The sequence below is a fragment of the Vitis vinifera genome, chromosome 17 (assembly GCF_030704535.1).
Source record: "Vitis vinifera cultivar Pinot Noir 40024 chromosome 17, ASM3070453v1".
NCBI lineage: Eukaryota > Viridiplantae > Streptophyta > Magnoliopsida > Vitales > Vitaceae > Vitis > Vitis vinifera.
In genome coordinates, this window is record NC_081821.1 from 14,955,056 (window position 1) to 14,968,201 (window position 13,146).

Genomic DNA, 13,146 nt, shown 5'->3' on the forward strand with positions numbered 1-13,146 from the left:
AAAGTCGTAGTCACCATTTACTGTTTTAGAATTAAAGTTAAAGTCAAAGTTAGTGACTATGACTTTGACTATTTTTAAAACAATCAAAACCGTAGTCATCAATCATGGTTTTAAACTGTTTTAAAAAATAAGATCGTAATTACCAACTACGGTTTATATGGCAATCTACATGACACAGATGCACTAGATTGAACATTATTTTCAAATTCGATTTACTTTATGATTTTTTTTTTTTTTTAAATGTGCCATAGGTCAAAGCTCAAAAATTTATATACTTCTTTTCAATTTTGACACTTCCTTCATGTATTGGGCTTAAATGACGAAATGGACCAAAGGTTAAAACACAATTCTTCCATTTTAAAACAAAGCCAACTCAAACACACACATGAACGTGGCGATAGAGGAGAACCCAATACAAGGAGTGTCCCAATCACGAAACGACACGTTTCACAAGGAATCCAAGACACGCCAAGTCGCCGCATACACCCTTGAAAGCTTCCCGCCACCTGTCATTCAACCCTCTTCTGTCTCGTGACACCCTACCACGCCATCATTTTTTTAAATAAATCAGAGGACCTCCATAACAACAAACAATAGAACATTTTTGCCCTTCGATGTGTTCGAGTATTAATATTGCCCAAATCTCATACAAAGAAGAAGACGAGAGTAACTTAAATTCAGCCGATATTCCTTTTGTTATTTTTTCTATGTTGGGAATGAAGGGAAGGGCAAGCAGAAGATATTGGGATTGAAGGTTTATATGTTTTTGTTTTTTTCAAAAATGGCGAAGGTCACTGACGCATCGGCTTCCATAATGTTGACGTCGGGCGCTAGCGGCCGGATAAACGCCCTGCTGTCGGTGAGGGCGTTGAGGAGTCTGGTGGTGCTGGTGAAGGCGTTGGTGCTTTTACTGTTGGTGCCGTTCCGAGGGAGGAGAGGATCGGTTGACAGGCCCAAGGATGAGAAGCAAGAGGTTGCGCCTGCTTCTGTTCGAAAGGCTCCGGTGGTGAGAGTTCCGGCTACGGTGACGTGGAGGTGCGGTGCGGCGGCGGTGGACCAGGATGTGGCGGCGAGGAGAGCCCTGGCGATTGGTAGGGTGGTTCAGGAAAGTGGCGGTGGCGGTGGCGAGAAGTCGGTCAGGGAGTTTTCGCTGTTGGTTACTATTAGGGGCGACACTTTATTCACGCAGTCGTGGACGCCGCTGAGAGTCAAGATTAGGTATGTTTTTTGTTTGGTTGTTCCTGAATTTCTCCCCATTTACATTGTGGTTCCTTTCTGTCTGTTTCTCACGATTGATTAATTTAGGGCTTCGGATGTGTTTTCTTTCGTTGAGGATTATGCTGAAGTTTATGTTGTTTGATAAAATAAAATAAAAAGAAAATGTTTTTGGAATGGAATCTTACATCTTTTTCTGTATAGATTGGAGGAAAAAATGTTGTTGTGCTTCATTTCCATTTTCTTATCTTGTGGACGAAAATGGAATCGGAGATGTCATAGCTTCTACTATCTTCCTCTGATATTTTTGTGGGTTTTGTTAATGCTATGGGTGGTGTATTTCAATTTCTTTCCGACGTAGAGTAAGCAGATGCCTTTATTCTTCTGTTCGAATTCCAAAATAACAATTCTGCGAGATTCAAAAATACGAAATTGCCATCGACATTAATGGAACCGGGGAAAATGCTGCAATTCCAACATTGCGGATTTTTCTACAGGCATATTCTCACATACCTATTTCATAAGTATCAAAGACTATTTTCAATTAATATCCAAAAGGAATATTGTGGTCTGCATCGATTGCCTCTGCAATTCCCTGCATTGGAGCTTACCCCTAGGATTGCAGTACCCAAGTGAAACAATCCATTGTTTTTCTTGGATGCTTCTCAACCCAGTCTTTTTTGTGGGGCTCCCTCGTTTGTCTTTTTGTTGCAGTATTATATAAAACGCCACTAAGGACACCAGAAAATATTCCTCCCTCTGCTATTGTATGCAATGTGATAATGTTATTTCCTGACACGCTCTTCAATTGGCACACAAAAAAAATGATTTTAGAATATTAACAGCATCACAAAATGGTTTAAAATACTAATATTTAAAAATCATTGAGAATAAAACACCAGGTTGGTGAAGAAAAATAAATAAATAAATAAAACACCAAATTGGTTCCAGATCAATCATATAAGCAGCAAAACTGACCCCTATTTAACACATTATGGGGCTTCCAGTTGGAACTGTAATTATGCATAGGTTCTAATGACCCATCAATGTCCCATCTCGTGTGAATCTGAATCTCTGGTAAATTAGATGTTGGGTTTTGGACAGGTTAACACATCTTACCTTTTAGTTTTAAGGCCTATTTCCTGGAATAGCAGGAGCTAGCCAAATATGAACACTACAAGCACTTGCCCAGCTTCAGTCAACTATGTTGGATTTATCTATTTTTCTCATGGAGCTTTTTTCCACCTAATAAAGTGTGAAATGACATGCATGTTTTTGAATTAAATTTCTATCCTGGACATTTTTTTCCTTCTTGTTGTTCTCCCTTACTTTTGATCTGCCTCACCTACCAAAATGGTAATGTCCCATGTGCCCAAACAACAAAAGTAAGGAATCACCTGTCATTAAAGGTTCCATGTTCCTTTACCTCATCATGATGGAATGACTTTTATGACAGTCTCCTTAAGTTCTCATTGCTCTTGTTCTCTAGAAAATTTTCCCTTTTGCTTAGGAGCATCTGATTTTATATGCATTAATTATTTCATTTTTCCGATGATCTATTTGATTTTATGCAGGGGACTGATTGTTCTTATGCATGGCCTGAATGAACACAGGTTTGTAATGTCTTCTTTCATCTCTGCGGTTGAATGCTATGTTAATTGATTGTTTTACTAGATATATTCCTTAACATTTTCAATGTGAATTATAGTGGCAGATACAGTGATTTTGCAAAGCAGTTGAATGCTAATGGATATAAGGTCTTTGGAATGGATTGGATTGGTAAGTTTGAAACCATTTGACAGTGCTGAATTTGATATTTTATACTCATAATCTGTCAATAGTTTTCTCTATGTGATATTATGATACAGAGAGCATGTCATGATTACTCAAGAAATGTCCCATCTTAGCTTAGCTACCTCATTTATTGTTTCACTGGACATTTCCTTTGGTTTATTGTTCCTTAGTCTGACATAAGGAGGCAAAGTTAAATCATAGTTGAATATCGAAAAGCAGGCTGGCATCAATCGTATGGACTCTTCCTCGGAACATGATTTTGTTTCCATGCTGGTTGATAGAAAGTACCTACTAGAAAATATTCCATAGTCAGTTCATTTGTTTAGAGCTACTTATTGTGCATGCCTAACCCCACTCCATTACTTTCTCTAGACTGTTTGAATCATTTCTATTGCAAGTCTTGGCAAATCAATTTTACTATTTTTCGTTTTCATTTTTATTTTATATGGAAGGCGTGCTATTTAGTGCTTCCATGTTAATTATCGAACTATATTTCATTGTTAAGCGTTGAGTGGTCCAGTTTCAATACCACTAGGTATTAAAATATTCTATGAATCGAAAATGGCTCAGGTTTAAATCATTATGCAAGCAGTTTTAATTTAAATTGTTGTGCATTCTTGGAAATAAGAAAATGAATGTTTTATAGGTTCATTACTTTCTTGTAGAGTAATTGGGTCTTCATTTGTTTGCTTGATAACGCTATCATATAGTAGTTTTTCTACTCATTATCCCAATTTTAATGTTTCTAATGACTTGTGCCATGTGTTCGACCAGTGATTTCTCTTGGATTCTGTTACCAATGTGCTAAAAACAACCTTGTGGGGTAAACCATCAAAAAGTAAAGAGAACTCCGTCTGGTTGTTTTTAAATTGAGGGTGCTTTGGAAGTGGGTACAAGATATAGCATGAGAGACTGAAGGAAAAATGGAGTCTTAAAGTCACATGGGAAGAGTAATAAGGGTGATTAGCTTGGAGATGACTAAAACCTAATGAAGAAATCTGTTTCATGAATGGAAAGTGTTCAATGATTTATGTAGGGTTTTTATTCCAATTTCTCCCATTAAAAAGGGATCTTAGAAATTTCAGTACTTATGCATATGGATTTTGCCTCAAATTAGGGGTTCTAGAATCTGGAGTTGAACATGGAAATAAATATAGGGTTGTGTATAGTTTAAAACAGAAAAAAAAATATATATATAGAGGAAGTTAAAGCTAATTAGGTGGCTGAGCCAAAGGAATTCAGCCGCAGGTGTCCAGTCAAGATCATCTATTAAGATTTGGGTTTTGAATCTTTTGATTAGGTATGGGCTAAGGTCTACTGATTTGTAAAACAGGATAGAAGAAGACATGTTAGATGAGGTTGAATGCACAATATCCAGGAAATCAGGATAGAACAGAAAACCTTGGTTGCAACTAAGTTAGAGAAGGGGGGTAGAGAGAACCTAGAGAATTCATGCCTAGGGCTATTAGGGATCATGCTAAGATGATAGAAGCATCACACAACCCAAAGTAAACATATCTGCTGCTGCAAGCTCAGAAAGTGTTTATTTAGCCTTTAGTGTAGGAGTTTACAATTGTTAATTGGCTGCTGGTAAACTCATGACCCTGAAAACCATTTGGTCAAGGTAAAGTTCACCCCTTATCAACCAATGCCATTTAGCCCATTCAACCCAGAAAGCAAACAATAAGAAGTCTAAGTGAACAAAGCCCATTAAATTCCTCCTAGAGAAATTACAAATCACCTTAGACTAAATTATTTAAAGGAAACACTAAAAAAATATATTAAGCCACCAGTAAATAATGAATTCAAAAAAAAAAAAAAATCAAGTCATCCACCTTATTTCTAATTTGCTAAATCAAAAATTGTGATTTAAAATTAGGGTTTCCTTGTCTCCTGCTAACTTTTCCAAATCTCCAGTTACTGTCCTCATCAAACTAATTAAACCTCTTGATTTACACTACATTGTGTGGTAATATGAGTGAAAAATTTGTCAAAATGATAGGAAGTCTGAAGGCAGTTGAAATAAACATCAAAACAGAGAGAGAAAACTGTTGGTTAGACTGCCTTTAGCTAATCCTTCATACTGGGATAGTCTTCTATTTTGGAGCTGAAGCCCACATGAGTCATGTCCTTCACCTACCCAGTCATTTTTGGATTTTCATTCTATTTGAGTTTCCAATGGTTTGGTGAAGCACTCACCAAGGAGATTTAAGCATGTCCTTTATTTCTTTTATTTATTTATTTATTTTTGGTAGCTTGGTCAACAACGCTAGTTGCAAAGTGAGGATTATTTACTTCCTGATGACCTTGAGTCATTTTATGTGATTGAATGAAGTTTGTGGAAGTATGCTTGTCACCTTCTTTATTACAACGGTATCCCCCATTGGTCTTGTTGAGTTTCATAGAAGAGGATGAAAAACAAAAGCATGAAGATTTTGATGCAAAAGATTGCAGAAGTCTCAAATAGTTTCAAAAGGATGTCTATCACTACCATAACATGGTTTACCTTGTATCTTTTTCAAGGCTGGAACTGAATTTTTAACCTGTACAAGAGGTGGCAATCATTTCTTGGAAAAGGTTTTTTATTTTTTATTTTTTTATTCAACACTTGCATCCCTGCCATGCATCCCATCTGGCTTATCCTTCAAGGAAAGTAATCTTATTATTCTTTATTACTGTTTCAAATGTAGAGATCACAATTCTTCAACCATGCATCTATATTTGGATATTGCAGGGATCGATTATTCCAACTCGGATGCCCATTGGTGCAAAAAAGTAACATGTGAAGCCTCTCTTAATATGTAAGCTTATTGTTTGAGTCATTGTGTCTGGCCATGTGATATAAGTTTATGTAAAGGGAGGATGCACACTTTTTAAGAAAAGAAAAGCTAAAGTATTGAGGCACAGTTTTCCTTTCATATTTGAGCTGGAGACCAGAATTATGGAATTAGAAGTGTTTCTTCATTTTCCCTCATTTCTTTCCTTTTAATTAGTATGTCCATTTGGCTCATGTGAATTTTGGAATCATGAGAGTCCATGAGTTTAAATTCTAAGCAATGCCCGATAAACTCTTTTAAGTTACTATGATGCATGCTTGCATAGGCCTGGAGGGTTATAGCTGTACTTTTATGTTCTATCACCAGTTAGTTTCAATCCAATGAAGGTATAGCCTTGCATTTCATTCAAAACATACTCAGGAAATTAGTTGTTTGCTTATAGGTAAACCTGTATTTTAAGCTAGATGGACATTATTGCATTTTCTTCTCTGGGGTAGTATTAAGAGTAAATTCTTTGTGTTTGGTTACTTTTCCCATTTAAACCTTGTAAGTAAATTTTATTGGGAGGTTTAAATGTGGGTCTATTATTTGGGCTTGGAAATAATTTTGCTAATTTGACTTGGATATCTGTCTGAGCTACTCAATTTTCTGAAATTCATTATTGGTTTATCCATTTATGTAATTTGGTTTAATTTTACCATTTTTTTTCTTCTTAGGACATGGTGGAAGCGATGGGCTGCATGCATATGTCCCTTCTCTTGATTATGCTGTTACTGACCTGGTATATTTTGAGGTTTTATTCATAAGATACAGATGAAAAAGAAACAAGAACCTATATTTTGTGTTAATCTTTCTTAATTTTTTCACAGAAAACATTTATTCAGAAGGTTTTAGCTGAAAATCCAGGGCTTCCATGTTTCTGCTTTGGGCATTCAACAGGTGCTGCCATTATCCTAAAGGTGAGTCTTATTTGGAATATGGATTTCTCATGGTATTACATTCTCTTATGTTGCTCAGTATCCGTGGCCTCTTATTTCTTGTTGCTTGAATAATTAAATACAGGCAGTACTTGACCCGAAGATTGAAGCCTGCATAGAAGGTGTAGTGCTGACTTCACCTGCAGTTGGAGTAAAGCCCTCCCATCCAATTTTTACTGTAAGAACACTTCTTAATCACATTATCTGCAAAATATAATGGAAAAAGAAAAAAAAAAAAAAAAGGAAAAAGAAGAACACAACTGATGAACTACCATACCACTTAGAAATTGAATATGGGTCTGAGGGGTTGATCACACCTTATCTCTTTGTTTCTGTGATGGCAGGTACTGGCCCCAGTTGTCTCCTTTTTTATTCCAAGATACCAATGTCGTGCTGCAAACAAGCAGGGCATAACCGTCTCTCGGGATCCAGCAGCACTGCTTGCTAAGTATTCTGATCCTCTAGTGTACACAGGATCCATCAGGGTTAAGACTGGTTATGAGATTCTTCGAATTTCAACCTACTTGCAGCAGAATCTGAGCCGATTGAGAGTTCCCTTTCTTGTTCTTCATGGTGCTGCTGATAACGTAACCGACCCAGAAGCCTCTAAAAAACTACACGAAGAAGCCTCCTCAACTGACAAAACATTCAAGTTGTACGAAGGGTTATTACATGATCTCCTCTTCGAACCAGAACGTGAAGCTATTACCCAGGACATAATTGAGTGGTTGAATTGTAGAGTAGACGGTTAGGTTGTGTTGGGGAGAAAAACCGCATTGTCCTCTCTAACTACATAACCAAAAAGTTTGAAAAAAAAAAAAAAAAACTATTACGAAATAATAAAATGAACGGTATTCAATTTCATTTGCTTTTCACCTCCTTTTTTTTTTAATTTAATTTTTTTCTCTTTGTATGTTTTTTTTTTTCACTCTTAACAAATAATGCAAATGTTTTTTTGTTAGTGCTTTAAAAACATTTATATTCTTTGTTTTGATTTTAAAAATTGTTTTTTGCGAGAGCAATGTCATGAATTTCTGAACTGAGAATTTTCGTTTAAAAAAGTGATAAATTATTTTTAAATAATAGCGTGAAGACTTCAATATTATTTTAATAAGGGGTGATCATTCCGTAACCAATCTCAGGATAGAGATGAATAAGGTGGGCACAGAAATACACCAATCTCAAGATAAAGATAAACAAACTATATAAAGCAATAACGAGGCGTACGAGACAATTTTACAGGGGAGAATTCTGCATGATAGGAATAAGGGTTTTGCTTTGTAACGTATCCACTTTTTATAACCAATGCAGGGAAAATGAATGTAAAAGTGATAACAATTAAAAGAAAAAAATTTACCTATTAAACCAAATGATGGAGGTGTAACCCTAAAATTTGTCTTAATTTTATTTTTACATTAATTTTGAACTCAATTTTATCAATAAATTTCAAATCCGATAACATTTTATTCTATTCGTCCAGTCGCTCTTTTTAAATCTTAATTTTTATTATTTTGTATACTATATTATATTATATTATATTATATTATATTATATTATATTATATTATATTATATTATATTATTTCTTGTATATGTTTCCACTCGAATGGCGCAACTTGCTTTTTATTTTGAAAAATGTTTTTTTGAAAAAAATTTGGAGTCACTACTTATTTTTGTTTTATTTTTAAAGAGAAAAACAAAATAAAAAATAAAAACCCTAAATGTGACTCCTAAATGAAAAAACGGGTCTATGAAAAACTGAGTCTGAGTTTGAAGGGTAGGTTATCTATTGGGAAGGTACGGTGATAGGCTATAGCACCCCTCTAAGCCCTAAGAATTAGGTCTCTACTAATTAAGTTAAAACAAATGTGACAATTGATTGATTAAACATGGATACCAAAAGAATATCAATCTAGAAATAATCAAATGAACAAGAAAGATAAGGTGTGTACTTGAGTAATGAGCTGATTGCTCCATGGAAAACAAAGGTTAGTAAACAATTACAAAACAATCACATGTGTCACAAAACAAAGCAAGTCAAGCATAGCAATCAATCAACAAATGAGAAAATCTCATATGTTGGGCCCCACCAAAGACCGATTTATTTTAGCATGAATTAAATCCATAAATTTCATCATTTGAAATTATTGAATTATTCATGCTTATTAAAAATGTGAAAATAAAAAAATTACTAAAAATTGAGAATTTGTGAAAGATGTTTGCCGAAAAGAAATGTTGCAGCCAATTTTATTATAAAAAAAAATATTTAAAATCAAGGAAAAAAATAAAGATGCATGCCTAGTGGAAAAGGAGAGGAAAATGGGATTTATTTAAAATAAAGAAAGAAAAAATGAAGAATTAAAATCATTTGAAACAAGATTTTTTTTTAAAAACAGTTTTTGAAAGCATGAAAATACAGGGGTGAGACACGTGGGCTCTAAAAATGGACATAGGATGGTGGCCATGCAAACTAAAATCATGCATGCAGGCTCAAGAGATTTGGTTGGAACTGTTGATGGCGAACCTAGAGGCTCAACAATCTGTTGATCATCCTTCCCTTTTGCATCAAGTGCCAAAACATTAGCATCCACAAATTCCCCCACCAGAGGCCAACTTCTCAATTGCACAAGACCTATTATTATTGATCTTAGCGTCCTCAACAAGTGAAATTCTATTAAGGTTTAGCTCATTATCCTTTATGGATTTGGATTCTTCATGTCCAAGACATTCCCTTCCAAAATCCATCACTCAATTCTAGGTAAACCCTCGATTTAAAATCTTCCCTGGAATACCCTCACTGCATATTTTAGATCAAGATCAACTAATCATAATCATTCCAGCTCATGACTACATGAAATCGAGAAACCAACCATCTTTTCCTCCATAAATGAAGCAAGATGGGGACATGAGAAGGGCTAGGAAGAACACGAAAACCGACATCCACCATAAAGATGTAACCTGAATATTCCTCTGATTGCCCATTGCCACTGTGCAGAACAAAAGAGTATAAAGGTCACAAGGGTGCAGTTATTGTTGGGCTTTATGGAGCCTAGTTTTGTTTGATCTGGTTTGACGACCCGACCCGAATAATATTGCATGGTTTTTTAATGGGAGATTTATTGAGGCTTAGTCCATGGAGTGAAGGCTTGGGCCGATAGGCCCGTTTAACCCATTGTGGAACCGCCTTTTGTAATTAGGGTTTTTTTAGTGTGGTGTGGTTGCTGTGTTTTATACAGAGAGAAAATATTGCAGCCGCAAGTCGTACTATGTATTCTTCCCTGATAATAGTGATATCCCTGCAACTCCGTGGACGTAGGCAAATTGCCGAACCACGTAAATACTGTCTTGTGAGTGTGATTGTTTTTCTTTGGCGTGTGTTTTCTCTATTTTTGTTTCTCACAGGTTGGGAATTCGGCTTAATTCCCTTCAACTGGTATCAAAGCCTAGGGTTAGGTTTCAGTGGGAACAATGGTAGAGGAAGTAGGAAAGGCGTCTATAATAGAAAAGTTTGATGGCATAGACTTTGCATATTGGAGGATGCAGATTGAAGATTATCTCTACGGGAGGAAATTGCATCTGCCTCTTTTGGGGACAAAACCTAGGAGTATGAAGGTTGAGGAATGGGCGCTTCTTGACAGATAGGTTCTAGGAGTTATTAGGTTAACTCTATCTAGGTCTGTTGCACACAATGTTGTAAAGGAGAAGACCACAACAGATCTGATGAAGGCTTTGTCCGGTATGTATGAAAAGTCGTCCGCAAACAATAAGGTGCATCTGATGAAGAAATTGTTCAATTTGAAGATGGCAGAGAATGCATTAGTAGCACAACATCTGAATGAATTTAATACAATCACAAATCAATTGTCGTCTGTAGAAATTGATTTTGATGATGAGATTCATGCTCTGATCGTCTTGGCTTCTTTGCCAAACAGTTGGGAGGCAAAGAGGATGGCAGTAAGCAATTCTACGGGAAAGGAAAAGCTCAAGTACAATGATATACGAGATTTAATTCTGGCCAAGGAGATTCGTTGAAGAGATGCAGGCAAAACCTCGGGATCTAATTTTGCCCTAAACCTTGAGACAAGAGGCAGAGGTAATGACAGAAATTCAAATCGGGGTAGATCAAAATCCAGAAATTCTAATCGGAACATAAGCAAATCTAGATCAGGCCAACAAGTACAATGCTGGAACTATGGGAAAACAGGTCACTTTAGAAGGCAATGCAAAATTCCTAAGAAGAAGAATGAAGATGATTCTGCTAATGCTGTAACAGAAGAGGTACAGGATGCATTACTTCTTGCAGTAGACAGTCCACTTGATGATTGGGTTTTGGATTCAGGAGCTTCGTTTCATACTACTTCACACCGAGAAATCATACAAAATTATGTTGCAGGTGATTTTGGTAAGGTGTATTTGGCTGATGGTTTAGCCTTGGATGTTGTGGATCTGGGAAACGTCCGGATATTGTTGCCCAATGGGTCTATTTGGTCATTGGAGAAGGTTCGACATATTCCTGACCTGAGGAGGAATCTGATTTCTGTTGGACAACTTGATGATGAAGGACATGCAATACTATTTGTTGGTGGTACTTGGAAAGTTATAAAGGGAGCTAGGGTATTGGTTCGTGGAAAGAAGATTGGTACTCTGTATATGACCTCATGTCCAAGAGACACAATTGCAGTTGCTAATGCAAGTACTGATACAAGCCTATGGCACCGCAGACTTGGTCACATGAGTGAGAAAGGGATGAAGATTCTGTTGTCAAAAGGAAAACTACTAGAATTGAAGTCCATTGATTTTTGACATGTGTGAAAGTTGCATCTTAGGAAAGCAAAAAAAGATGAGCTTCTTGAAAACTAGCAGGACACCGAAGGCTGAAAAATTAGAACTAGTACACACTGATTTATGGGGGCCTTCTCCGGTTGCATCCTTTGGATGTTCAAGGTACTACATCACTTTTATTGATGACTCAAGCAGAAAGGTATGGGTTTATTTTCTGAAAAATAAATCTGATGTATTTAAAACTTTTAAGAAGTGGAAGGCCATGGTTGAGACAGAAACAAGTTTGAAAGTAAAATGTTTGAAGTCAAATAATGGAGGAGAATATATAGATGGAGGGTTCAGTGAGTATTGTGTTGCACAGGGAATTAGGATGGAGAAGACCATTCCTGGGACACCACAACAGAATGGTGTGGCTGAGCTCATGAACAGAACTCTCAATGAGCGTGCTAGAAGTATGAGGTTGCATGTTGGACTACCAAAAACTTTTTGGGCTGATGCTGTTAGCACTGCAGCTTACCTGATAAACCGAGGACCATCAGTTCCCATGGAGTTTAGACTTCCTAAGAAGGTTTGGAGCGGTAAAGAGGTAAAGTTTTCACATTTAAAAGTTTTTGGTTGTGTTTCTTATGTTCATATTGATTCTGATGCTCGTAGTAAACTTGATGCAAAGTCTAAAATATGTTTTTTCATTGGCTATGGTGATGAGAAATTTAGCTATAGGTTTTGGGATGAACAAAACAGGAAAATCATCAGAAGTAGAAATGTGATATTTAATAAACAGGTTATGTACAAGGACAGGTCAACTGTAGTGTCAAATGTTACAGAGATAAATCAAAAGAAATATGAGTTTGTCAACTTAGATGAATTGACTGAAAGTACTATCCAAAAATGGGTGAAAAAGATAAGGAGAATGTAAATTCACAGGTAGATCTGAGTACACCTGTAGTGTCAGATGTTATAGAGATAGATCAAAATAAATCTGAGTTTGTCAACTTAGATTTGACTAAAAGTACTATCCAAAAAGAGGTGAAGAAGATAAGGAGAATGTAAATTTATAGGTAGATTTGAGTACACCTGTAGTTGAAGTTCGCAGATTTTCCAGGAATATTAGACCTCCACAGCGTTATTCACCTGTTTTAAATTATCTCCTGTTGATTGATGGTAGTGAGCCAGAGTGTTATGATGAAGCCTTGCAAGATGAGAATTCAAGCAAGTGGGAGTTAGCCATGAAGGATGAGATGGATTCCTTGTTGGGGAATCAGACATGGGAACTGACTGAATTGTCAGTAGGAAAAAAGGCTTTGCACAACAAGTGGGGATACAGAATAAAGAATGAGCATGATGGTAGCAAACGTTACAAGGTCAGATTAGTTGTTAAAAGTTTCAACAGAAGGAGCCGCATTGACTACACAGAGATATTTTCTCTAGTTGTGAAGATGTCAACAATCAGAGCCGCATTGACTACACAGAGATATTTTCTCTAGTTGTGAAGATGTCAACAATCAGACTTGTACTGGGAATGGTGGCTACAGAAAACTTACATCTTGAGCAGTTAGATGTGAAGACATCATTCCTTCATGGTGACTTGGAGGAAGACCTTTA

At 36.3% G+C, this 13,146-nt stretch overlaps 1 protein-coding gene across 1 annotated transcript; it reads left to right on the top strand.

Moving 5' to 3' along the window:
- The first annotated feature begins 566 nt into the window (after positions 1-566).
- LOC100257447 (uncharacterized) lies at positions 567-7,627 on the top strand. Its single transcript, XM_002263183.4, has 7 exons — positions 567-1,218; positions 2,790-2,828; positions 2,924-2,994; positions 6,503-6,567; positions 6,656-6,745; positions 6,849-6,941; positions 7,108-7,627. The coding sequence occupies exons 1-7, from the start codon at positions 761-763 to the stop codon at positions 7,513-7,515; spliced, it is 1,224 nt and encodes a 407-aa protein (XP_002263219.2). The 5' UTR covers positions 567-760; the 3' UTR covers positions 7,516-7,627.
- The last annotated feature ends 5,519 nt before the right edge of the window (positions 7,628-13,146 follow it).